A 24,026-nucleotide genomic window follows, 5' to 3' on the forward strand; every position below is an offset into this window, starting at 1 on the left:
GTCACCTGCGAGACGACGCGAGTCCGCAGTATTCCCACCAAGACGCAAAACCTGAATCCAACCACGAGAACACAGCAGACAAATCCAAACTGTAGGACAGTCGACGAAATAACTAGCCTTTCTCTTCACAGGCCTGGAGACCACGGCACCGGGCAGAGGGCTGGCTGTGTTTCGGGCCTTACCGAGGACAGCTGGGAAAATTCTAACGCGGCTGCCGATCAGACGAGAGTGCAGCGCGGATGCTGGTTTTACGATCGGATCGTCAAGGAGAACGTCCTTGTTCTCAGGAAACACACACTAGGACACGGAGTAAAGGCGTCAGGCCGGCAACCGCCCCGAAGGAGGCAGAGAAAGAGGGAACGTGTCCACTCAGTGGGGGGCTGGTCAAATGGGGCAGAGCATCGGCCACGGGGTCTGGGGAAGGCACGCAGCAGCTGTAGCAAGTTAGCTGTGAGCTGGTGAGAAAACAGAAAATGACGATGTCGGGACAGGACGCAAGACGTGAAACAACAACACGAGCCAGGTTTTCTAAAGCTCAGAAACGAAGCAACAGAACTCAGACACAACTAGGAGAAAAAAACACTTGAGAAATATAAAGACTAAATTAGAAGAACACAAAAGTAGATACATGTCACATCATCTTAAAAGAAACAGATAGTGAAAGGGGGGAATCTTTATAAGTCAAAGAAAAATAAGAGACAAAAGGATTTGAGAGAGTGACAGGTTCTGAGCTCAGGTGGAAGAGACACAACATGATCCCTGGAGCAGACACCGAAGCCAAGGCCGGGCCCTGAGCGCTGCCGTGCGGGACAACATCCCCCCAGGTGAGAGGAGACTTGGAACTACAGGCTGAAAGAGGTCAGCATACATCGATCCGGAAAATCAACACTGAGACAAACTGCAGCAAAATTACTGGGCTTTAAAAAGAAAAAAAAGTCCTGAAACGACATCCAACGTTAAAAGTAAAAGACAAGTTTAAAACAGCAAGGTTTATGATGCATGTGACTGTCAATCGGAAAATCCACTCCTAGATACGTCCCTGGAGAAACGCTGACCTATTTACTCAGGTACGTGCATTCGGGGTCGAAAGCAGCTGACTTAGAAATTCCCATCGCAGGTAAAGACGGTGAAGCAAGGACCGCGCATCCATGAGAACACCTAAGCAGCAGAGCGCAGCAGGCCAAGGGACCCGGCTGCAGGGCCAACCTATTTTCGTGGTGCCGCTACTCTGCTGCTACTGCTATTCCTGATACACGATTTGCCTTTCTCCTTCTTTCTCACAAATATACAGCGGAGCTTCCCAGAGGCTGATACTGGTCCCCACACATGTCCGCGTTCTAATCCCTGGAGCCCATGAATAGGTCAGCTTCGCGGCAAAAGGGACGTGCAGATGCAACCAAGTTGAGGACCTTGAGATGCGGCGATAATCCTGGATTATCTGCGGTAGCCCTAAATGGAACAGCAGGGTCCTTACAGAATCAGAGGAGACCGAAGAAGCAGAAGTCAGAGACGTGGGGCCACAAGCCGAACAACGTGGCACCTCTAGAAGCTGTAAAAGACCAGGAAACGGATCTCCCTCTGCAGACTCCAGAAGGAAGAGCGCTGCCGGCCCATCCTGGTCTTCTGGGCACCATAAGGTAATACATTTGAGTTGCTTTAAGCTAAGTCTGGAAATTTCTTTTAGCAGCACTAGGAAATGAGTACAGTCATGATGTGTAGTATCACGTCAGCCCAAAGCAGGAACAGTTACGAGATCCAATTACCTTGTATTAAGCCAGAAATTAAAGAGATTTGCAAAACTGAAATAATGCCGCTCTTCTGATTTTTAAAATATAGTTATTTTTCCAAAAAAATGTTATTTATGTTAACACGTCGTGGACTGAATCGTGTCCTTCAGAAAGCTATGTTCAAATCCTAAACCCTGACCCCTGTGAATGCGACCTTATTTGCAGATATGGTCAGTTAGGATGAGGTCCTAGAGGACTGGGTTGGGCCCTCATCCAGTGGCAGGCGTCCCTATGAGAGAGGACACCACGTGAAGATGGAGCGAGACTGGAGTGAGGCGTCTACAAGCCCAGGTCTGCTGGTAGCTGCCAGAGCTGGGACAGAGAGGCCTGGAGCACATGCCCCAGGAACTCACAGAAGGAGCCACCCCGGCTGACACCCAACACGTGGACATCTAGCCCCAGAACTGAGAGGATAAACTTCTGTTGTTGAAGCCTCCCAGCCTGTGGCACTCTGTCAAGGCAGCCCTAGGAAACTGACACGTAACGCCTTGTTATTTAGCTTTTACTTCTAATATACTAATTACCCATACATGTAACTCACATAAACAAAGCTCGGTAAGTTTCAAGAACATAAAGTTTAAGACATAAAGGGTCCCGAAGCCAACACATTTGAGAACTTCTGTGCTAAACACACAAAGACGTTTACAAACCCTCTCTCCCCCAACACAGCCTGTGAGCGCGTCAAAGGAGGCCCGGAGACCCTTGCAGAGCGGGCAGCAGCAGGCGGCCTGGCGGGAGAAGGGGCCTCTGCGCCCTCTGGAGTCTGTCCACGTGTGTGACCGTAAAGGGACCGGGAAGCTGAGGCTGCTCACGCCCCGCCCCACACTCGCGTGAAGGACACGGCGGGACGTGGATGCCATCCACAGGACGGGGCGCAAGTGCGACGAACCTGCCGCAACTCGACGGTAGAAACGCTTGCTACAAAGTGGTCCGGGTGAGCAAAAGGTGGATTCCTAACACTAACAAAGGCCACACAGAACGTCTGGACAAACCAACTGCGTCCACCAAAGATTTCTACACACACCGCAATCGCTGCCGCAAAAGGAAAACGCGGGATATGACTCTCTGAGCGTCGTTCCTGTGGATGATGCTCGCAGCTCATGACAGAATGTCGTTACGGCTGACACCCTTGGTTTTCACACTTCTATGCAGTAGAGGCAAGTTCACACCCCCGGGGAAACGGTAAAAAGGACTTGAGAAAGTGCTGACTGGTTGGGCGGTACTCACCTCCCCACCCCCACCTGTGAGGCCAAGAAGACTCTTACAGAAGCTGGCGCTGCCCGAGGCAGACTTGAAAGAAGGGCCCTGGGCAGACTGGCCCCTCGTCTGGTCTGCGGTCCCTGCCCGCGAGTGCACCTGAGCTGGCGGAGTCCGCGCTGAACTCCGGGTGGAGCTCGGCCTGCTGCGCCACCTTGGTCTGCTCCTCCAGCACCTGGTCTATCACGTCCAGTCCCGAAGCCACGTCATGGGGTGTCAGGTCGAAGGACGCGGCCTCCTCACACATCTTCTCCTGTGAGCCCGAGCACACCCGTCACGGGGCTCCATGAGGCAGGGGTTGGGGGAGGGCAGACGGAGGGAAAGCAAGAGCCCCCCAAGCCCCACCTTGCGTTCTCAAGGCCGGGTCTCAGACTGGTCCAGAGATGGATGTCTGGCCCAGACCGTGTTTGAAAACAATTTTACTTGAGCTGCCTACATTTTATAGTTAGACAATTTCCCGTTAAACTCTAGCTTCTAGCTTCTCTCAAAAGCCGAATCTGGCCCCTGGGCCCACCGTCCGCACGGCAACAACTGCCTGGAACCCAGTGCGGCTGAGGACGCCGGGCTCCCCAGGTGGCCTTCCTCCAGTGCTCTGCTCAAGGCCCACCACGCCGGGAGACATGGTCCTTGGGCCCTGACAGAGGCCACAGGACGGGGGGGCAGGGCGAGCAGGCAGCAGGGAGGCGGCCGCCAGGGACAAAAGGGAAGAGAAAGAATGAGATGGCAGGAATGGTCTGGGGCTCTCGCGTGCAAATGGCAGGCACAGGTTGGCAGCCCACCTTGCCCGGTTTTGCTTGGTCCTGACGGCGGGACGTGGGGGTCTGGAGGGAAAGGCCCAGCTGTTGTGCACGGGAAAGTGGGCAGGAGGAAGGGGGTGTCGGGAAGGCCACCCAGACGCTCACCACGTTGTGAGCTTCGTCGAAGACCACGACCGTCCCCTTCAGGTCGATGCCATGTGCACGGCGGCTCTACAGCAAGAGAGGAGGACGCCAGGCTGGGGCTGATGCTCTCAGGCAGCCTCGCGGGGTCCAGCTGGAGCGGGGGACATGGACCCAGGCCGCGTGGGGTCCCCTCACTCCTAGCAGGCCACACACTCCCAGAGCTCAGGACGAGTCACAGCCTCAGGCCGGTGAGGGGCTGGTCCCTCGGTGCCAGCCTGTGGCTCCGAGCGCAGGTCTGATCCCAGCACGGGCTCGGCCGGCCCCTCCCGAGCCTGGGACACGTCCTGCCATCAGGCACCGTCCGCTACGCAGGCCGAGGCCTTACCTTGGCGTCCAACAGGTAGTTGTAAGGCATGAAGATGACGTCGGCCTGCTGCTTCAGGTTCCGAGACAGGTAGTAGGGGCACAGTCTGGAGGGAGAGGAGGTGCTGGGGCACAGCGCAGGCTGGGAGGGCTCCCCGGGGCGCGAGAGAGCTGGGGCCTGTGGCAGCAGGACGGCTTGCCGGCCGCCCCTCACACCATCAGTTTTCAACCGTGTGAGTGGGTCACCCATTTAAAAATCGACAAAAACAAAAAGACCAAGCCTGATCCCGGGCAGGTGGGTGAGACAGTGAGAAGCAGTCCAGTCAGGCATGTGTCACACGACTGGAGCCCTGAAGCTACGAGGCCGCAGCCAGCGTGGAAAGGAGGGTCGGCGTCAGGTGGAGGACGAGCTGGGTGCCCCAAGAACAGAGGCCCACCGGGCGGGGGCAGGGGGCTGGGGGCTGGGAAGGAGCGTCGCACTGCTCACAACACTTCAGGAAGGAAACGTACCTGCCTCTGCATGTGGAGGGAGCCCAGCCCTGGTGGGGTTACCTGTGCCTGGTCCCGCTCCTGACCAGGTCCTCGATATCCAGGATGGGGCTGGCCAGCTCAGGCTCCAGGCTCTTCTCTGGGGACACGGGCGGAAGTAAACACAGGCTCTCTGGTCCAGAGTCCCCAGACCGCGGGAGGCACCCGGGATGGAATGGCTCCCGGCAACAGGCAGCCCCTGCGGAGGGCGCCAAGCCTAAAGCGAGTCCCAAAGGAGCCCTGCTGTGTGCCTCGGGCAGCTGCAGGCCTGAGGCTGAACACCAAGAGGAGACCCCGGGGTGGGGTGGGGGGTCGGCCCTCAGACTGTCACCGCCAGACGCTCTCCAGGCCGGGCGGCTCCCATGAGCCCCGGGGCACCTGCCCTGCAATCCGGCTTCAGTCTGGCAGCAAGTCCCTTCCTCTCGCTTCACCCCCCGCACAAGAACGAGCCCAGAGTCTCCCTCTTGAGGAATCCAGGCTCCACACGGCCAGCAGCAGGAACACTGAGCTGTCACTACCTGTGCTGCCCAGGCAGGGGTGCAGAGCTGGGGCCGGGCAGGCGGGAGGGGCAGAGCCCACCTGAGGCCCCGCAGCCCCGGGGCCCCTTCCTCAGGATGCAGCCCAGACAGGCCCCACTCCCTGCTGGCTGTGTGTCCCTGGGCAGGACGGGCCTCAAGAAGGGTCACGGGTCCCCCAGTTGGGCCCGTAGGAATCGGCCAGGGAAGTGCTATAACCCAGCGACGCCCAGGTCTGTCCCAGCAGATGGGAGTAAAGGTCTCCTCTAATAAGCACCCAGAGTCTCAGGGCAGCCCCATGTGGACACAGGTCCCCGGCTCCCAGATCCACTGGGGCAGGTACCAGGCCCAACCCTTAACTGCACAGACCAGAACACACAGGCCCTCAGCAGTGACCGCCCCCAGGGTGCCCCCCCACCCCCGACAGACAGCAGACAGGGGAAGAAAGAGCCATTCACTCAGCAGTACCACAGCAACAGACCAGCCAATCGGCACGCTCTGCAGCAGGCCGGCCCCACAGCTCAGTAACCTACCTGGGGCGGGGGGGCTGGGGAGGGGGGGCGAGGAAGAGAGGGCAGTAAAGAGGACAGTGGAGAGGAGGGCGAGGGGCCTGGCCGGGCCACACTGCTTGTTCCCCGCGGGACGCAGCCAGGCAGGGCTCCTGCTCTGCACGCCTCTCAGACCCCTCCTGGGGTCTCTGCCCACTCCTCTCCCCCTCTGAGGCCTGGGCACCTGCTGGAGACACCCCATTGCATCCCGTGGGTCAGCCGGCAAAGGAGGTTGAGACAGCCAGGGCGCACCGGTTTATGTTGAGTGGATGCCCTCAACGAGCAGGCAGAGAGAGCACAGCAGAACAGGGGCAGGGACTGGGGAAGGGATGGAGAGGCCGGAGCCAGCAGGCCAGCTCCTGCTCTGCCACGCAGGGCCTGGGGCAGCAGGGAGGGGCCTGCGGCCAGGGGCCCAACACGCAGGAGCTCCAAGGGTGCCTCCACCGTGGACGGGAAGCTCCCCCCAGCTCCCACCTCTCCCCTGGCCTCCTGGCCCCTCCGTCCTCAAGGACCCTCTAGGTGAAGTGAGGGGTGCTGCAGGTGAGGGCTGGTCCAGCAGAGTGGGCAAGCTGGCCACTCCAAGCTGCTGTGGAAAGGTGGCTGGAGCGGTTCACAGCCAAATGGCTCTGGCCTGTGGCCAACAGGACACCTGAAACCCCCTTTGCCAGGGACAAGGACGGGGGAGGCAGCCACAGTGCAGCAAAGCGGGGACGGCTCCGTCGAGCATCACGGGCCTGACGCCAGGGCCCGTGGGAAGGCAGGACTGCGGGCAGAGGGCCGAGAAGCGGGGGGACGAGGACAAGAGAGCAGCCTTCGGGTGACCCGACACCCACAGGCCTGATGCCGACGGGGCAGCAGAGCTGGCGGCCAGCAGTCTCCAGCCCAGGGACACAACAGCTGCTACAGGCCATCATCAGCCTTACACTTCACTGCTGTCCTGAGGGTCCTCGGCGCCACCCGACCGAGGGACACCGCCAAGGGGAAGGCGGTGAGGAACGCGCCTGGGACCCTGGGTCGTCGCCCTAGAGGCCAAGCCGCGCAGCCCTACCCAGAGCCGGCCCGCCGGAGCCCGAGCCCGCATCAGGGCCCCCCCCATCCCCCCAAGGCCTCTGGGACCGTACTGCTGTCCTGACGCGCTGCCTAGCGCAGGCCTGGCCCGCTGGGCGCTCCCAACCCGAGTAGACGGCGGCCTGCGGGTCACCAGCGTGAACTCTCTGGGGCCCGCTCACCGCGGGGTCTGAGTCCCAACCCTGAGGCAGGAAACAGAGGGAACCCTGACCCCACAGAATCGTGACCCGCCCCCCCGGGCCACACAGCCCTGTCTGGAAAGGCCACACCACAGAGAAGCCTCTCTGCCATCACCCCTGGCTCCAGAAATCCTGCCGGCCCCATGGGCAGCCACAGGCAGAAAAGCAGGGGTTTGGAGGCAAGGGCGCCGGCGCCACTCCTCCACTCTGGGCCCCAAGAAAGGCAGCGACAGGAGACAAAGGGTCCCCTTCACAGGGCCCTGGGCGCCTGCGGTCACACAACCACACCGCACCTGGGCCGGCCGTTGTCATGAACGCTGTACCTTCCACCCTCATTCGTTTCTGGATGAGGCTGGAGGAGTCACTAGGAGGACCCGAGGGGCTCAGGGCACGTCACACCCACCGAGTGACAGGTGGCAGTGACAGGGTGCACCACAGAATCAGTAACGGGAAAAACACGTGGAGGAGCTTCCAGAACCCCCCTCTCTGCCATCACCCCTGGCTCCAGAAATCCTGCCGGCCCCATGGGCAGCCACAGGCAGAAAAGCAGGGGTTTGGAGGCAAGGGCGCCGGCGCCACTCCTCCACTCTGGGCCCCAAGAAAGGCAGCGACAGGAGACAAAGGGTCCCCTTCACAGGGCCCTGGGCGCCTGCGGTCACACAACCACACCGCACCTGGGCCGGCCGTTGTCATGAACGCTGTACCTTCCACCCTCATTCGTTTCTGGATGAGGCTGGAGGAGTCACTAGGAGGACCCGAGGGGCTCAGGGCACGTCACACCCACCGAGTGACAGGTGGCAGTGACAGGGTGCACCACAGAATCAGTAACGGGAAAAACACGTGGAGGAGCTTCCAGAACCCCCTCCCTGGCGGACTCCCCCAGAACGAGCTGAGACCATGAGTGAAATGCTCTCCAGAGACCCAGCGCCCAGGGGGCACTGGGGGCCGCTCCCGTGGGCACCCCTGCCTGGCAGGCGCCCAATTTCCAGCCTTCCAGAAGGGAGCACACACTCCGCACAAACCATGCTGTTGGCACAGCTCAGGCCCTTTCTCGGTCCCACCGCGTGAGCTCCTCTGCACGCACGCCAATGCCGATCAGCAGGAGAAAGAGCTCAGGCCCCTCAACAGCCCAGAGCGGGAGGCAACCAGGCTGGAGCGTCGAGGGGCAGGAGCCAGCAGCCCAGGAGGCCACTGAGCCCAGCCCTCAGAGGCGCCCAGACTCCACTCCCCCGGCAGCGCGCTCTCCGTGGGCAGGAGACACCACCCCGAGCCCTCTCACCTTCCACGTTGTTGTAGAAGTGACAGGAGCGACTTGCCACCTTCTTGCGGCACAAGTGGACCTGGGTGAGGACGAGGTCTGGGCTCATGTGACGGCCGAGCCCTGCCCCAGCCCCAGCCCGGCACCCCCTGCCAGCTCCACCCCGGCCAGCTCCTTACCCCTCCGTCCCCCAGGGGCACAGCTGGGGGCTCTAAAGCCCAGGCAGCACCCACGCAGCAGCAGCAGACCCACCAAGGCCAGGGTGGGCGCCCCAGGAGCCCACCTGCATGTGGTTACTCTCCTGCTTCTTCACCTCAGGATGGATACACAGCTGCTCCCGGGAGCCCAGCACACACACTCGGGGCCTGGTGGAGGAGACGGTTGGGGGGCCCAAGGATCAGAGGGCGGGGGCCCCAGTGCTGTCCAGCGGCAGGAGCCACGTGGGCTGCACCGGGAGCCCAGGGAAGCTGGGCTCACACGCCCGGGCAGCCAGAGGGAGTGGCTGGGGCGGAAATCCGCCCCGGGCTTGAGAGGGGCTTTTGCAGTGGCACGGCCCGCCCTGAGTGAGCGTCCAGGGCGAGCAAGGAGGCGAGGCCGAGAGACTGGGGCAGGCCTGGGGAGACCTTGCCACCTGCAGGCTCCCTCTCGTGGGAGGCCGGCGGGGAGGGGACACCAAGTCTCCTGCAGCGGTGCTGGGGGCTCCAACACGGGGCAGGGCCTCCCCCGCGCAGCTGCCCTGACCCACGCCCACAGCTGACACCCCGATGGCTGCGAGGAGCTCAGGGTACGAGCCTGAGGTCCGGGCGGCAGCCCCACAGCCAGAGCACGGCGCGCCCCCAGGGTGGGGTCCAGGCAGAACACCCCCGTGACCCCGAGGCAGGGGTGGACGCCGCCTGACCCACCGGTAGGAGGTGTTCCGGAGCTCACTGATGACCTGAGTGAGCTGCGAGTGGGTCCTGGAGGCGTAAATGATCTTTGGGACGTCCGCGTAGCACGCTGCCGGGCACAAGGGAAGAGGACAGGTCACGGCCCACGTGTGCAGTTAACCTGGGGCACTCAGCTAACTCGGCCCGGGGACAGCTAAGCATCGGATGCCCGATACTCGCTACAGGAAGGAGTGCAGCGGGTCCCTGCAGGGTCCTCATTTGGCCATAAGGCTCTGACCCTAGGTTTACAGCCAGGACGGCGAGAAATGACGTGGCAGGTACAACCCCCCTTCCGTCCCCGCCTCCCCGCCCGGGGCCAGGAGAGGGGCAGAAAGGGGCATCACCTGGGACATCTCCTTCCAGGGCAGCGCTCCCCCAGGACGCCGAGGCGCGGTCAGGGAAGAGCTCCCCTGACGCGCTCTCGGCAATCCTTCGGGCAGAGACAGCGTCTCGGAGATGCTCCCGCCAGGCCAGCGCGCTGCAGAGGAGACACAGCGTCTTCCCCGTGCCCGTGGGGCTCTCCAGAACGCCGTTCACTTTCTAAATGGGGTGGGGAACGGGGTCACGGGGAAGCAGGGGCAGGCTCCGCAGGCCACACAGCCCACCTGAGACAAGCCCTGCAGCCCCTAGGGCAGCTCTGCCCCCACTCAGCGGGGGACGTAAAATGCTGCAGGCCGCCTCCACTTTCAAACCAAAAGCTGTAGATCAAACCACGTCTCGTTAGCAAACAATTTACAGAGCGTGACGCAAAATACCACGGTATTGTTCAGCCTGATAGAAGGAGAAAGATGACTAATTATGTGTCAGGCCCCAGAACAGGAGTTTGATTCTCTGACTCTGGATCCAAGCAGTTACACTACCTGAATGGAATCTGACGGTCTACAGAGCTCTCAGCCGGTAGCCTGAGTGGAATCCCGGGCAGACACAGGCATGTCTGCAAAGCTGCCCCCAGCTGCCGCAGGAATGGGAACATGGGCCCAGCTACAGAGGCAGCCCTCAAGGGCTGGGGGCTTGGGCAGGGTACAAGAGGGCATGCCCAGAAACCCAGCAGAAAGCAAGCTGCACCCCCTGACGTTTAATGACCTCCCCTGACGAGGGCTGGGCACCACCTGTCCCTCTGTGAGGAAATACTTCCTCCAGACCCTCAGCTGGCTGCTCATCATCGCCTGGCCTCAGCTCACATTCCACCTGCGCAGAGAGGCCCCCGAGGCGCTCTTAAGCCTACCACCTTATGTCTTTTCTTTACAGCACTCCTCACCGTCTAGGTTTATCCTTTCTGTTTACTTGTTTAGCATCTCTCCTACCCCACCTAAAACATGAGCCCGATTTATGGTCGGCTCCCACATCCAGAAGGGTAGCGTCACCAGTAGGACCCGGCCGGAGTAAATAGGACGGTGCACGTACATCAGGTCTTGCTGAGGTTCGACCCGCTCTGACGCATCCCCTGGGTACAAGCCCCTCAGTCTGCAGCCTCACCTTCTGCAGACACTCCAAGACCTTGCTCATGTACTCCTCTTGGCATTTGTATGGCTGGAAAGGGAAATCCACTGTCACACCATTCAGGGTTATCTTGGGCATACTGGCCTACTCTCGGTCTCGGGCGGACACAGAGGTTGGCTGAAACGCAGGCTGTGTGGGTCTGCGAGACAAACCCCCCTCCGAACATCTCAGGGTCTCAGCCGCTCCAGGTAAGTCATGCCAGCCTGTGCCGCTGGGAAACGTTCTCCACGGGAGCCCCTATAGCAGAGACGGGAATGACAAAACTGTTTGTAGCGATCCTTTCCCGATCGCCAGGCCACTTCACCAGTCCCCTCAGGCAGTGCCTCCGCAGACAGGTCCGAAGGCGACCCTGTGACATCCTATCACAAGGAGCTCGGAGAGGTGTCGGCCCTGCCTTGTTCTCCCGCCCCAAGCAACTCCACCGTGCTCCGGGAGAGGCGACAGGAGAGGGGCCAGATGCAGCTCCACGTGCTCCACCCGCAATAACACTGCACTGACCTCCGCCAGAGCTTGAGGGGCCACAGTTCCCAGCGGAACGCCCCCAGCCTGGGCCGGTCGGGACCCCCCGCCCCTGCGGCTCCCAACCCTCCGCTCCACGGGCCAGCCCCATCCCTCCCAGGTGGACAGCGAAAGAGCACGTGTGCTGCTCTGACCTGCGACGCGAATCCGTGCGGCGCCCAGCAAACCGCTCAGCCTCCCGAGGCCTGGTTTCACCCCCTTCCCGCGGGCCCGGCCCCCTCCACGAGCGCGGAGCCGGGCACTACGCGCCCCACAATGCAGCGCGCCAAAATCGCCAGCGCGCGGCCCGAGGGCTGCGCGGGGCCTGCCGGGAGTTGCAGTTGCGGAAGCCGCCGCTTGGGCACAGGTTCCAGTGCCAGGGTCTCCGCGGGGAGCCTTCCACGACCGGGATCCCCAGGACTTCGCCCCAGTCCGTCCGACTCACCACCACCGCGTCCTCAGCAGGCAGCCGGTCCGCCCTTGCGGGCTGAGGCGCGCATTCATCTCTGAACGCGCTGCACTTCCGCCCCCAATTCCGGTCCGCCGCGCAGTGCTCCGGCCGGAAACTGGTCCCCTCCCTCGGGGTCCGCGCTCTGCTGGCGCGCAGCGTTCCACGTCCCACCCGCCCCTTCCGTTGACCCTGAGCCCGGTGACCGGCACCTCCTCGCCCGCGGGCACGAACCTGAGCTCCTGCCGTCTCCTCCCTCCGCACCAGGGTCTCCATTCCACTTCCCGCCTGGGCCAAGCCCCCTCGGACAACTGCCCGGACAACAGCACAAGCCTTCTAACAGGTTTCCTGTGGTTTCCCTTTTCTCAAAAGACCCAGAGGTCTTTTTAAGACTCGAGTCTGAGCTGATCACTCTCCTTAAATCTCGCAAATGGCTGCCCCTTGCCCGTGACTCGGCTCCTGAGAGCCTCACCAGGTCCTCTCCTTACTGTCCTCCGGGTCCAGCCGCTTTTCCGGTCAATGTCCCCCACTGGTCAGGGCGGGACCTCTGAATCCCCAGCACCCAGCACCAGCTGGCAGTCAACAGGGAGGTTCCAGGGGTCTGCACAGCTCTGTGTGGTCAGAAGTGTTTGTCTACGGACGTCCCTGGTGGCGCAGTGGTTGAGACTGTGCACTCCCAATGCAGGGGACCCAGGTTCCATCCCCGATCCAGGGAACTAGAACCCACATGCATGCTGCAACTAAGAGTTCACATTCCCCAACTAAGGAGCCCATGAGCCACAACTAAGGAGCCCATGAGCCGCAACTAAGACCCAGCGCAACCAAATAAATAAATATTTTTAAAAAAAAAGAAGTGTTTGTCTAGGTGACCCCAGCATGCCCCAAAGAGTACCAGGAAGAAATTGACGCTGAAGTGACAGCCCACAGTCACCTGGCAAGGCTGATTTTAGAGGGTCTTGTGGGCTGTTTAATGTCCAGATGTTTTCCCACTGATGGCACCTTAATGCCACATGAGTGTCTAGGCTGATGCGTGTGAGATCATGCTTGGGGAAGCCCCTGGCACACACTGGCATCCACCCACACCCACTTGTTCCAGTGAGGGGACAGTAGAGTGTCTATCTCAGCAGGGAGCTTGGAGAAGAGGACACCCGGCCACACACTTGCTGAATGCTCACTAGGCACACATTTCAGTACCATCCACGCAGGCATTAACACGGTTGCCCTTCCAACGACCCCTGAGATAAGCGCTTTTATGATCCGCTCCTTACAGGTGAGGAAAGGAAGCACAGGGTGGGTGGTTAGTAGATTTCCCGAAGACGGCAGCAAGCCCCAGAGCCAGGAGTCCCACTCTTCACCTCCACACCCCCCACCTTCTCAGAGTAATGGCATTTCCCCCACAAAAGTCCAAGGAAGGGAAGTCCAGGACCCAGAGACTTGGCAAACTCCTGGGCCAGAAATGGAGCTGAGGACCCTGGTCCCACTCTGTGCATAGGGACTGCCCGCCCGGGCTCCTATTAGTTACAACACGTAAATGCTGTGGTACTGAGTCCTGAGAGGTGAGCAGAAGGGGAAAGGGAGGCTGGCCACAGCAAGGCCACTCAGCAGGCACAGGGGTCTCCATCAAGTCAACGAACTCGCACTGCACTGCGCGTCTGCTCTGCCAGGCTTTGTGGGACTCCCACGGTGGACCAGACCCCGTGTGGACCACAGGACACAGGTTAACCAGTCACATGCTTACTGTGTGTGCACACAGAGGGCCTGGGCCCTCCTCATCTCTCTGTGTGTTCCCGAGGTTTCCCAGAGATCTAGTTCTGGCTCTAGGACTTCATTGCTTGTGGAGTCAGCCCTTCTCTTGGCCTCGGTGGCTCCGCCCCTAAAATGGGAATGACGCTCCATCTGCCTGACTTCCCATCCCCATCACCGAAGAGGTGACATGGTCACTGCGGGAGCAGCTCTGCCTTTGGGGGTATCAACCAAAACCCTGAGTCTGGCGGGGGGCGGGGCAGGACGCCACCGACTCACCAAGTGTGCACAGCTCTCCTACACCACCTGGGGACTGACACCATTGTCTCATCTCACACCCGAGAAATGGAGGCCCAGAGAGGTCAGAGACTCGCCCTCAGTCACACAGCAAGTAGATGTCAGAGCTGGGATTGGCTCCGGTCTCCGTATCGCTGCAAAGCCTTTGTTCTAGGCCTGTTCACATCAACTTACCCTCTTCTCTGCCTCAGGAGCTGCTCTCAGATGCTCCTGGAGGCCTTCCAGACCAGCCCCCACCCTCACCATCCATGACTCGCTTTGCCCTCAGCACAAGCCTGGGCGCACAGAAGGCACCTCCCAGCCTCCACTGGCCTCGGTGAAGCGCTCTCCTACCCCACTCTGATGTTGAGGCCTATCCCCTCCCGCTGCACCCACCCTGGGGAACTGGGGGCTGTTTCCGCCATGCCCCCGAGAGTGCACAAAGCCAGGTGGGGGGGCACCGGCTCCAAGTGGTGAGCGGTGGGAGGATGGGCAACTGGCTGCAGCGCTCAACTCTGCGTCCCAGGCCGATCTCTCCCCTCCCATCATCCCCTCCCTCTGACGGCTGCAGCCCGCGCAACAGCCAGGCGCGCTCCCTCCCTCCCTCCCTCCCTCCCTCTCCCCGCTGCTCCCGCCTCCTGCCCTCCCCTGCCCCCTCCCCTCCCCGACACTGCAGCATTCGCCGACTGCAGCTCCAGCCACCGCCCGCGCCTCTCCGGCCTCCGCAACCCCACCGCCGCCAGCACCATGGCCAGCACCGTGTCCGGTAGGCACCGGGGGCCTCGGGAGTCCTGGGGCGGCGGATCTGAGCAGAGGCTATTGTCTGGCCTCGCCCACCGCTGGGCCGATTACGGAGTGTTTTCCCATCTCGGACCCCACGCTCTGCAAGGGCGTGGGCGCGCTCCGGGCGGAACCCGCGGGAGACGGGGTTCGGGGCCGCCGGGTGGGGAGACCCGGTGCCCATAAGGCGGGGACTGCGGCGCCAGCCTAACGGACTTGGGCCGCACAGCAGGGGCCCCGCTCGGGGTGGGGGCATCGGTGCGGGGCTGCCCTTGCCCCTTGGGGCGCCGCCGTGCCAGGCCGGGAGCGACTGCCTCGGGATGGCTCCGAGAACCCTGGGTGGGCGCGCTCGCGGGATGCGGGCAGGGTCCCCGGAGGCGCCCGGCGACCGCAGACCCGGGTCGGACCGCGCCTTCTCGGGGGCCCGAGGGAGGAGCGCGGGACCCTTTGCAGGAGTCCCAGCCCGGGGCCGGCGGGGCCCAGGCTCTCCCCGCGCCAACGGAGGGGCCGGGGGACGGGAGGGGGCGCTGCGAGAAGACGGGAAACGGAAACCTGAGCCGAGCCGCGCCCTCCCCTCGCCGCTGCGGGCTCGGGACCACCCTCTGTGACACGGTGCCACCCGCCCCGGTCGAAAACGCCACCGCCCTTTACGCTGCGGGATGGGATGGGGGATGGGCTGCCGCTGTTTCCGAGCCTTTCTAGGATGGGGCCGTGTGCCCCTCCTTCCCCCGCCGCTCCACCTCCCCAGCTGCAGACCCACCGCCCTCAACGGCCACGACCCTCTCCTCCCGGGCCTGCAGCGGGCGCGGAGCTGCCGCGGAGGGGCGGGCACCGGGCGAGGCGGGAAACGCGGGACAGATACTGGACGCGGGAGTGCTGCCAGGCGACCCCCGGGGCAAGGACGCTCTGCCCAGTCTGGCTTTCCCAGGACCGGCTTCACCTTTGCACTCGGTGCCCAAGATGGCTAGGTGGGCGGGCGGCCCCCACCTCCACCCCGTCACCTCGCCCACCCTTGCGTCCGCCCTGGGGGCGGCTCTCTGCAATCCCCTCTCCCCAGCTAGTTCGGCTCTCTCCGCAGCGCCCGCTCCTGCCTGAGGCGCCAGAGATCCGCACACCCGCGCGTGCAACGCCCTGACCCCGCCCCTCAGGGCCGGCGGTTCTGGCCCCCAGTGACTTCTGCAGGAGCCTGGCAGGGGACCACGTGCGTCACTGATCACACCCCCCCCAAATCCATCTGGGGGTCTTATCCATCTGGACTTCATACGCCCCCTGCCCTCTCCCTGACATCCCCAGAGATACTGGGACCAGCAGGTGAGGGTGGCCAGTGCTGCCGCAGTCCCACACTGGGGCAGGTCTGTGCGTCCTCATTCACCATCTGTGCCTGAGCTGGGGGACGGTGGGCAGCCACTCCTGGGAGCATTTATCAGCTTTTCACCCCGTTGGTAAAACCCCTGCACAACAGGCCTCCTTCTCATCCTTCTGACACGAGCAGACTGAGGTCAGGCGCTGGAGGGACGCAGGCGAAGCCACGCCACCGATGGCCGTCAGGGCTTTTGGGCCCAGACCCTCCGACCCTAGAGTTTCCTGGCACCAGACCCTCTTCTTGGCCAGACTTTGGGGGCACTGCTGACCCATGCTTTTTCCCAGGATTGTTCTGGGTGTCCGAGTTACCCCTGGTGTCAGGAAGGAGACCATGGGACTTCCCTGGTGGCACAGCGGTTAAGAATCCGCCTGCCAATGCAGGAGACACGGGTTCGCTCCCTGGTCCGGGAAGATCCCACATGCCGCGGAGCAACTAAGCCCGTGCGCCACAACTACTGAGCCCACATGCCATGACTACTGACGCCCGCGTGCCTAGAGCCCGTGCTCCGCAACAAGAGAAGCCACCGCATTGATGAGAAGCCCGCGCGCCGCAACCAAGAGCAGCCCTTACTCGCAGCAACTAGAGAAAGCCCGCGTGCCACAGCGAAGACCCAACGCAGCCAAAAAAAAAAAAAAAAAATTGTTTTTAAAGAAAAAAAGAAAGGAGGAGACCGTGAGTGCAATTGGTCGGTTTTGTCCAGCATGGCCAGCAAAGGCATGCTGCAGTGCCAGCTGGAGAACCGCTCCTAGCTGACATCCCATGGGGCTGGGCCTTTCAGGTTCTGTCATCAGCACCGCCCTCTGTAGGGTGCAGCCCATGTGTACACACACCTGTGCTTACCTGCAGCTTCTCCCGGCCATGACAGTTTGATAGGAGAGAGGTCTGGCCCAGAAGTGGCTACGTGACGGCGCCGGTAACTGTGGCCAAAATCGGTGTAAGTGCACCAGCTGTGGCTTCCCTCTGGAAACACATCTTCGATCGTGCCTCAGTGGCCTTGAAGTGCCACCCCCGCTCTGGTCTGTGGCCGCTGCAGGATTGCCCCGAGCCTCGTCTCTGCGCACAGATTGGAAAGCTTTGCCCCCGCCTCTCCCTTGAGTGCCTGCTGGCGGGCCGCGTTCTGAGGACGCGGCGTCTTGGCGTCCTTCCCGGGTGCTCAGCCCTTCAGGCACTTTTGTGGACCTGCTCGTGTCCATGCCGTTATGCAACTCTGGCGAGCTGCAAGGCCTTGCACCTGCCACCTAGCCGCTCAGGGGCTCTGTCTCCCCATCTGGGCGGCCAGGGTAGTGACAGCACCTCCCCTGGGCTTGTTCTGAGGGCTGAATGCGCTATTTCAGGAAGCGGTGCTTGGCCTGGGGCCTGGCAAGAGGTGAGTGCCCAGCCCACGCGAGGCAGCATGACTGTCGTAGCCACATTTCCCAGAGAAGGGGAATTCGGCCGTCAGCTCCTGCCGTGTCGGGCTCCCGACGCTGATGGGGGAGACTGGCAGGTGAGAGGGGCAGCCTGGGTGCCACAAGCCCTCTGTTGGGAGGTGGTTAGCAGCGGCCTCCAGGGCCCTTTTAGAGGAGCGGGAATCCGTGGGCCCCCTTCCCCGCTAGCTCCGGAAGACCTCCCCACCCACCACGGGGCTCCCAACAGGAAAGTGCAGAGGCCTGGGCTCATGACAGGGCCGCCATCCTGGCATGCCGCGTGACTTCGGGGGCGCCACTTGCCCTCTCTGAACCTCCTTCTCCTCTGTAGAAGGGAGGCTGATGAGGGTGTCTGCCTGGGCCGGCTGGTCTTGAGAGTCAGTCTGGAGGAAGGGTGTGACGTGCCCACCCCATCCCCCTCGGGCACGATTATCGTTGTTACCAGGTGCTCTAGGCTGATCTGGTGCCTTCTAACTCTTGCTCTTCTGAGATGTAATCATCCAAACGGCCAACGTGCATTTTTGCATGTTTAACATCTACTATGAAGGGAGGATAAAGGCAATCCAGTTCATGGTAGAGATTTGTCTTTAATGACTTTCTGAAGTCAGCGATGGGGAAGGAAGAGAGGGTCCTGGTGAGGAGAGAAAAGGGAGGGCGTGCCTCGAGGCCCCACTTCCTGGCTGGAGCTATGTCTGTGGAGAGGTCTGGGCCTCCACCTCCTCCCTCTGCAACGAGAGGAACTTTAAGGCCCTCCGGCTCCGAAAATACAGGCATACCCTCCCGTCTTGCATGTGGCCGGGCCCAGCCCTGATCTCCAACCCCGCTGCAGGCTGCCCCCTCCTCACCCTCTCCAAATTTGCCGGTCCCCCACCCACCATTCAGTCCCCTCTGACCTGCAGCCAGACCACAGCGCAGGCCTCCCTCCCAAGCCCCCTCCTGGGGAGTTGCCCCTTCCCACTGGGCTTCTTGAGGAAGGGTCTTCTGGGAAGGAAGGTCCTCATAGGCCACCAACCCAGGGGATCTCCACGACCACCAGACGCCAAGCTGCATCCCTGTTTGCAGCCGCAGGACGTAGTCCTTCACTTCCCAGTCGGACGCTCGTCCCCTGGGCACAGCCGTGACCTCGGAGACTCTGACCTCAGTCTCCAGACCCCAGCTCTCTCCCCTCTCTCCTGAGGACACAGTGCTCTCACCTGCCTGTACTCACACCTGCCCAAGCTCCCCCTCCTGCCCCTGAATTGCCACCAGCCCCCCTCCAGCCTGAGGCGTCGGTTGCCTGGAAGGGAGCCCCTGGCATTTGTCTGTAAAATTCCTCTGTTATTAATTTGCAACCCTTTTCCTGGGAAAATCTCAGGTTTGAGGCAGAGAGGGCCTTGAGCAGCTGTGAGGCCCCAGGTTCCTGGCCTGTAAGGTAAACTCTTTCGGAGGTTTTTAACACGGGATGAGAAAGGACTCTCTGAAAGGTCGGGGGAGGGGGCTGGTGTCTGTTGCCAGAGTGGTGGGTGCTGGCAGGGTTAGACCGAGGCCCCTCCTCCCTGGCCTCTCCCAGGACCCAGGTAGGCCCCTGGCCAGACTCCCTCCCACTCCCTGCCCCACCTTCCCTTCTGAGCACCAGGTAGGCCTGGCTACCTCCGCAGCCTCTCCAAATGTCCAAACATCTCCCGGTCTGCTGTTCCTGGAGAGCCGCTCTGCCTGGTCCTACCTCCTCTAACTCCCAAGCACACGTCCTGGGAGGTACCCCCTCAGCCTCCTTTCTAAAGCCAACTTTTAATGACGTAAGTGATACACGAGTGGATTCTGCTTGGGAAAAGGCAAAATCGACAAGTCAGGCCCAAATCCCCTTTGAGGCCCGCCCCTCCCTGGCCCTCCCTCCCACACTCCTGAGCCAATGACCAAGTCACGTGTCTCTGCCCTGCTTCTCCTCCAAGACCCCAGAGGCTCTCCCTGCTGCTTGCCCAGGGTCCCTCTGTGCTCCCTTCACAACTTCTTGGGCTCTCTCCGGAAGAGTCTGGGTCATCAGGACATTTCGATCAAATAACATCATTCTCTGCACTGGTTGTTGGAGGACCCTGCTCACAGCAAGCTGTTCCCTCAGACAGGGCCTAGTCACTTCTGTCCTGTGTGCTGTTTCTACACCAGCACTTTCCCCAATTTTACGTTAAATCAATTTAAGAACATTATCTTGTGTGAAATTTCATCAGAAAGTTCCTTGTCCAAACTGTCTGCCCCTTGGAAGAATGCTGCGGGTAACTATGCATGCTCTTTCATGGAAGCCGGAGTCGCTCTCCGTGGAGTACCTCTCTAGAGACCTATCCTAGCTTCTCCAGCCAGGGCGGCAGGTGCCTGGGTCTGAGCCCCCTAGTCTTTGGGACCTACTGCAGTGGTGGAAAGAACACAGACCACCTGGGGTTGCCCTGGAGGAGGCTTGAACAAGTCACCCAGCTACCTGGGCCCAGTGTCCTCTTGCTTGAGTGGGGGTGACAGTATTGGGCATACAGGATTGTTGAGAGCCAGTGAGACATCAGACCCATGTGTCTACTTTGGGCCCTGGCTTGCTACGAACAAACCACAAAGAGCTCAATTATTTCCATTCTGAGAGCAAACACCTCCCCTTCCCTGACAAGGCTCAGGGCCTCAGCAGGCTTACCTCCTTTTCTGGTTGGGTAGCGTGGACACCGCCTGCGGGCACTCACCCTGCAAGGCGGGGGGGGGGTGTGTGGGGTGGTTGGGCGGCGGTGCTGAACGGACAGCTCCCGTCCCTTGGGCTTTGGATGAGCAGCCAGCGCGTCTGGTGAGAACCTGATTTCATCCCACGGTGGGCGCACTACAGGGTAAATGGGGGGCGGGCTGCGGGGCAGACAGGAGGGTCTGAGGGCTTCACCTAAGTGCACAGCCCAAGAAAGTGCTGCCTGCAGAAGCCCTACCTTTGTGCTGGCCTAGTCACGAGTGTGGTGGTTAACCTCTCGACCGACCGGGCAAGTGTCCATGAGAGGGAAGGGGAGGAAGGACAAGTACGTGGAGGGGCGAGTCGGGAAGATACACAGTGACAAAGAATCATGGAGGCGTAAAGATACAAAGAGAGGCAGTGACAGATGGAGAGCCAGAAAGACAGAAGGATGAACGGAGACACAGACAGAAATGCCAAGAGAGAAAAGAGGAGGGAGAGAGAGGCAGAGACAGACAAAGAGAGGGGGGCAGGGACTCAGAGACAGGAACAGAAAGACCAATGCAGGACACCCACAGGGAGGCGCGCCCAGGGAAAGACAGCCAACATCTGGGAGGGAGGGAGGCACGTAGAGATCAGGGTAAACAGGCCCCCAGAGAGGCGCACTGGGGCAGCAACGGGGGCGGGGGCGCGGAGGCGGGGGCGGGCGCGCAGGGAGCTGGGGCTGGAGGTGTCACGGGGCGGCCGCTCAGGCTGGCCTCACGCCCGCAGCCTACAAGGAGAAGATGAAGGAGCTGTCGGTGCTGTCGCTCATCTGCTCCTGCTTCTCGCAGCCGCACCCCAGCGCCAGCTACCAGTATGGGGGTGAGTGCGCCCGGCTGCTGCCCTCGCTACCCCTCCCGTGGCGTCTGCGAACCCCCGCTTGGCTGCCTCCTGGAGAGGGCTCCCTGTGGGGAGGGGCCGTTCCTGGGAGTCCCGCGTGAGCAGTCTCACCCTCCCCTCCACCCCTGGCTTGGGTGTGCGCTCGGCCTGGCCCTCCTCGAGCGGCCCTCCCGAAGCCCCCATCCGCTCTTGCCCTGCAGACATGGAGGTGAAGCAGCTGGACAAGAGGGCCTCCGGCCAGAGCTTTGAGGTCATCCTCAAGTCCCCTTCCGACCTGTCCCCGGAGAGTCCCATGCTCTCCTCCCCCCCCAAGAGGAAGGACACCTCCCTGGAGGAGCTGCAGAGGCGGCTGGAGGCAGCCGAGGGGCGGAGGAAGGTAAGGAGCCGCCCCTCTGGGTCCTGATAAAGACGGTCGGGGGCCTTGCTGCCACAGAGAGCGCCCCCAGGGTGCGGGGCGCCCCAAGCACTCGATTGGCTGTGGGCCTGTAGCAGAGGGTCTCACGGTCCCGGGGCCACCTCCTGAGCCATCAGAATGAGACGGGGGGCGGGGGGAGGAAGGACTCCTCAATGGCAGCCAGCTGCAGGGAGACAGGAGCCAGATACTGCTGGGAGGGGCACCCTTGGCCATGCTGGCAGGGTGGGAGGGTCAGGTGGTAGCCCCAGGAGGGGCCCTGGGACAGGAGGCTGGGCGACAGCCCCCCGAGCAGGGGAGCGTGAAGGAAGGGCTTTCCACGAGCCGAGAAGCAGGCCCCTCCCCACCCTTTCTCACACCAGCCCCTCTGAAACTGAGACACGCGCAGAGAAGCACGTGCTCTCAGGAGTGCTGTCCTGGTGCCCAAGCCCACTGGGCAGGGGCAGCAGCCCTATCCCCCGTACGGCAGGACCGGTGAGCCCTGGGGACCCAGGCTTCTCAGGGTTAACTAGTAGTGACTGGCACGTGGGTGGAGCCCAGCAGCCTTCCGAAGGAGGCTGAGGGAGGCTAATTACCTCTGGGCGCCTCGGGTCAACTCCCGCGGCCACCAGCGGGGCCGGACAGTGGCGTCAGCAGCCCCACCCTCCTCGTTCCGACTCGTCCCTTCCCGAGCGGCCCTGGGACCCCTCCACCGCGCCCGGCACCTTAGGGAGCTCAGAACCCGGCGTGTATTCAGCACCTGCTTTGTGCTCAGCGGGCAGACGTTCGAGGAGAAGACGGGGAAGGCTCCGTGACAGCCCACATTCCCCGAGGGCAGCTCGGACTCTGGAGCGGGATGGAGCGGGCGCGCCCGGAGCCCAGCGGGGAGGGGGCAGCTCTGCGGCCGAGGGTGGACAGGGAGGGCTTGCCTGGGGATGAGGCGGTCCCCCCAGCTGACGGCAGGACAGTGTAGGTCCGAACTCCCCGAGGACGAGGCCGGTGGGCGGGAGGCGGTGGGCTCGGGCTGGGCGGCGGGGCTGGGCGCGGGGCACTGGGCGGGGCGCGGAGAGCGCGGCAGGGAGGCCGGAGGGGCGGGGCGGGCCGGGCCCGGCCGCCCCTCACGCTCGCCCGCCCGGCCGCCCGCGCAGACGCAGGAGGCGCAGGTGCTGAAGCAGCTGGCGGAGCGGCGCGAGCACGAGCGCGAGGTGCTGCACAAGGCGCTGGAGGAGAACAACAACTTCAGCCGCCTGGCCGAGGAGAAGCTCAACTACAAGATGGAGCTCAGCAAGGAGATCCGCGAGGCGCACCTGGCCGCGCTGCGGGAGCGGCTGCGCGAGAAGGTGCGCGCCGGGGCGGGGGCGGGGCCGAGGCCGGGGCGGGGCCCGAGCGGGGGGCGGGGCCCGAAGCAGGGGGGCCCCCAGGAGCCCCTTCTTTTGGCCTTCGGCCGGTCCCTGCCACTACGCCAGCAGCGCTCCCGCAGTCCGGCCTCCCCGTGACGCCCCGTCCTACTGGGGCCAGCCAGGGTGAGGCGAGGCCCTGCCCAGGCCGGAGCAGCCTCCCTGCGAGCGGGACCAGGTTAGTTCCGGGGAGACCCGAGCCTGCACTCCCCGGGAAATTCCCTGAGTCACAATGCTCCGGGCTGGACACCACCCCAGGCTCACTGAGGGCCAGCCCCCACCCTCAAGCCGCACTTTCAGTCCGTGACGCGGGCCTGCCCCTGCCCTCTGTTGCTCCTGGTCACTAAGGTGTCCTCCTTGGTCGCATCTGCCGCACCTGGGACGGAGCCAGTCTAGGGAGGAAAAGAGTCTAGGGAGGAAAAGAGCCCAGGGTCCCCAAAGCCCGGGAGCCGGAGGGCAGGGCCCCCAGAGCCCAGGAGGGGGGGGACAGGACCCCGCCCCTCCCAGCTGCAGGGCCCCGCCCACCCCGCCTGTCCCGGCAGGAGCTGCACGCTGCCGAAGTGCGCAGGAACAAGGAGCAGCGTGGGGAGATGTCCGGCTAAGGGGCCTTTTGGACAGCACGGCGCCTGGATCCCGAGATGAGACAAGAACACATCTGGGCTTTGGTTTTGTTTTGTTCGACTTTGTCTAGATGCCGCTTTTGCTCCCGCTCCTCCCTCCCCTCCTGTTCTCCCAGCTTCGGCTTCTCTTTCCGCGTTCCGAGCTGTCCAGTCCTTGTGGCAAGGCTCTGACCACAGGCTCTCCCTGTGGAGCCCCCAGGGCGTGGCACACAGTCCCTCAGTTCGGGCCCCAGGCTGGCGGTGGCTGGGTCCCCTCTTGGCAGCCCTCTTAGTGGACGTGGTGGCGACCTCAATAAATCCAGCGATGGTGGCAGGAACACGCAGGTCCTTGTGCTGGGTTGTGGTGTGAGCACCTTGTCACTTAGGGCATGTCTTCTGAGGCAGCTCCCGCCGGCAGGCAGGGCCACCTCCCCTGGATGTCCTCCCCTGGGCACGCAGCAGGGGGCGGAGGAAGACAGACTTGGACAGAGAAGGGCCTCTGGGCAGCAGGGGCCAGGTACCCTGTCACTGGCCAGCCCTGGGAACCCCGTGTGCGGTGGTGCTTTCTGGAACTGGTGGGTAGGAGCTGCAGCACGCTTTAATGTGGTGGCACAGGGGCCCTCTGAGACCCCCTGGCCTGAGGTTGGCACCCTCGGCTGGCCTGGGAGGCTTCGGTCATAGCCCTTGGCTGGAGTGGTGGTGGGGTGTGGCTTGGCCTGGGTCTTCAGGGGAGTGGGCATGTTCCACCAGGGACCTGTGAGCAAGCTG

General features: G+C 62.4%; 2 protein-coding genes across 11 annotated transcripts in view; one reads left to right on the forward strand and one right to left on the reverse strand.

Moving 5' to 3' along the window:
- Positions 1-11,847, reverse strand: part of RTEL1 (regulator of telomere elongation helicase 1) — a 28,497-nt gene extending 16,650 nt beyond the window's left edge. For 3 of the 10 annotated variants that reach the window (XM_055090239.1, XM_028499040.2, XM_055090234.1), the window contains exons 1-10: positions 11,464-11,643; positions 10,787-11,047; positions 9,655-9,850; positions 9,287-9,380; positions 8,668-8,749; positions 8,406-8,466; positions 4,841-5,015; positions 4,311-4,395; positions 3,947-4,012; positions 3,144-3,297 (exon numbers count right to left, since the gene is read on the reverse strand). In XM_055090239.1, coding sequence (XP_054946214.1) covers positions 3,144-3,297; positions 3,947-4,012; positions 4,311-4,395; positions 4,841-5,015; positions 8,406-8,466; positions 8,668-8,749; positions 9,287-9,380; positions 9,655-9,850; positions 10,787-10,888 — 1,015 coding nt within the window. In that variant the 5' untranslated portion in view covers positions 10,889-11,047; positions 11,464-11,643. Of the gene's footprint in view, positions 1-3,143; positions 3,298-3,946; positions 4,013-4,310; positions 4,396-4,840; positions 5,016-8,405; positions 8,467-8,667; positions 8,750-9,286; positions 9,381-9,654; positions 9,851-10,786; positions 11,048-11,463; positions 11,648-11,753 lie in introns of those variants that run through there. The other 7 variants (XM_028499042.2, XM_055090240.1, XM_055090238.1 and 4 more) reach the window with 6 other exon arrangements.
- A 2,533-nt stretch (positions 11,848-14,380) lies between these two features.
- STMN3 (stathmin 3) lies at positions 14,381-23,596 on the forward strand. Its single transcript, XM_024128511.1, has 5 exons — positions 14,381-14,541; positions 20,761-20,853; positions 21,072-21,247; positions 22,411-22,602; positions 23,202-23,596. Exons 1-5 carry the CDS (start codon positions 14,523-14,525, stop codon positions 23,259-23,261), a joined length of 540 nt encoding a protein of 179 aa, XP_023984279.1. The 5' UTR covers positions 14,381-14,522; the 3' UTR covers positions 23,262-23,596.
- The last annotated feature ends 430 nt before the right edge of the window (positions 23,597-24,026 follow it).

Source organism: Physeter macrocephalus, chromosome 14, assembly GCF_002837175.3.
Source record: "Physeter macrocephalus isolate SW-GA chromosome 14, ASM283717v5, whole genome shotgun sequence".
Classification (NCBI taxonomy): domain Eukaryota; kingdom Metazoa; phylum Chordata; class Mammalia; order Artiodactyla; family Physeteridae; genus Physeter; species Physeter macrocephalus.

Coding starts and splice junctions, on each gene's coding strand:
- STMN3 (XM_024128511.1), top strand. Junction 21,248..22,410: donor CAGCCGAGGGGCGGAGGAAG/GTAAGGAGCCGC, acceptor CCGCCCGCGCAG/ACGCAGGAGGCGCAGGTGCT. Junction 22,603..23,201: donor GGGAGCGGCTGCGCGAGAAG/GTGCGCGCCGGG, acceptor CTGTCCCGGCAG/GAGCTGCACGCTGCCGAAGT.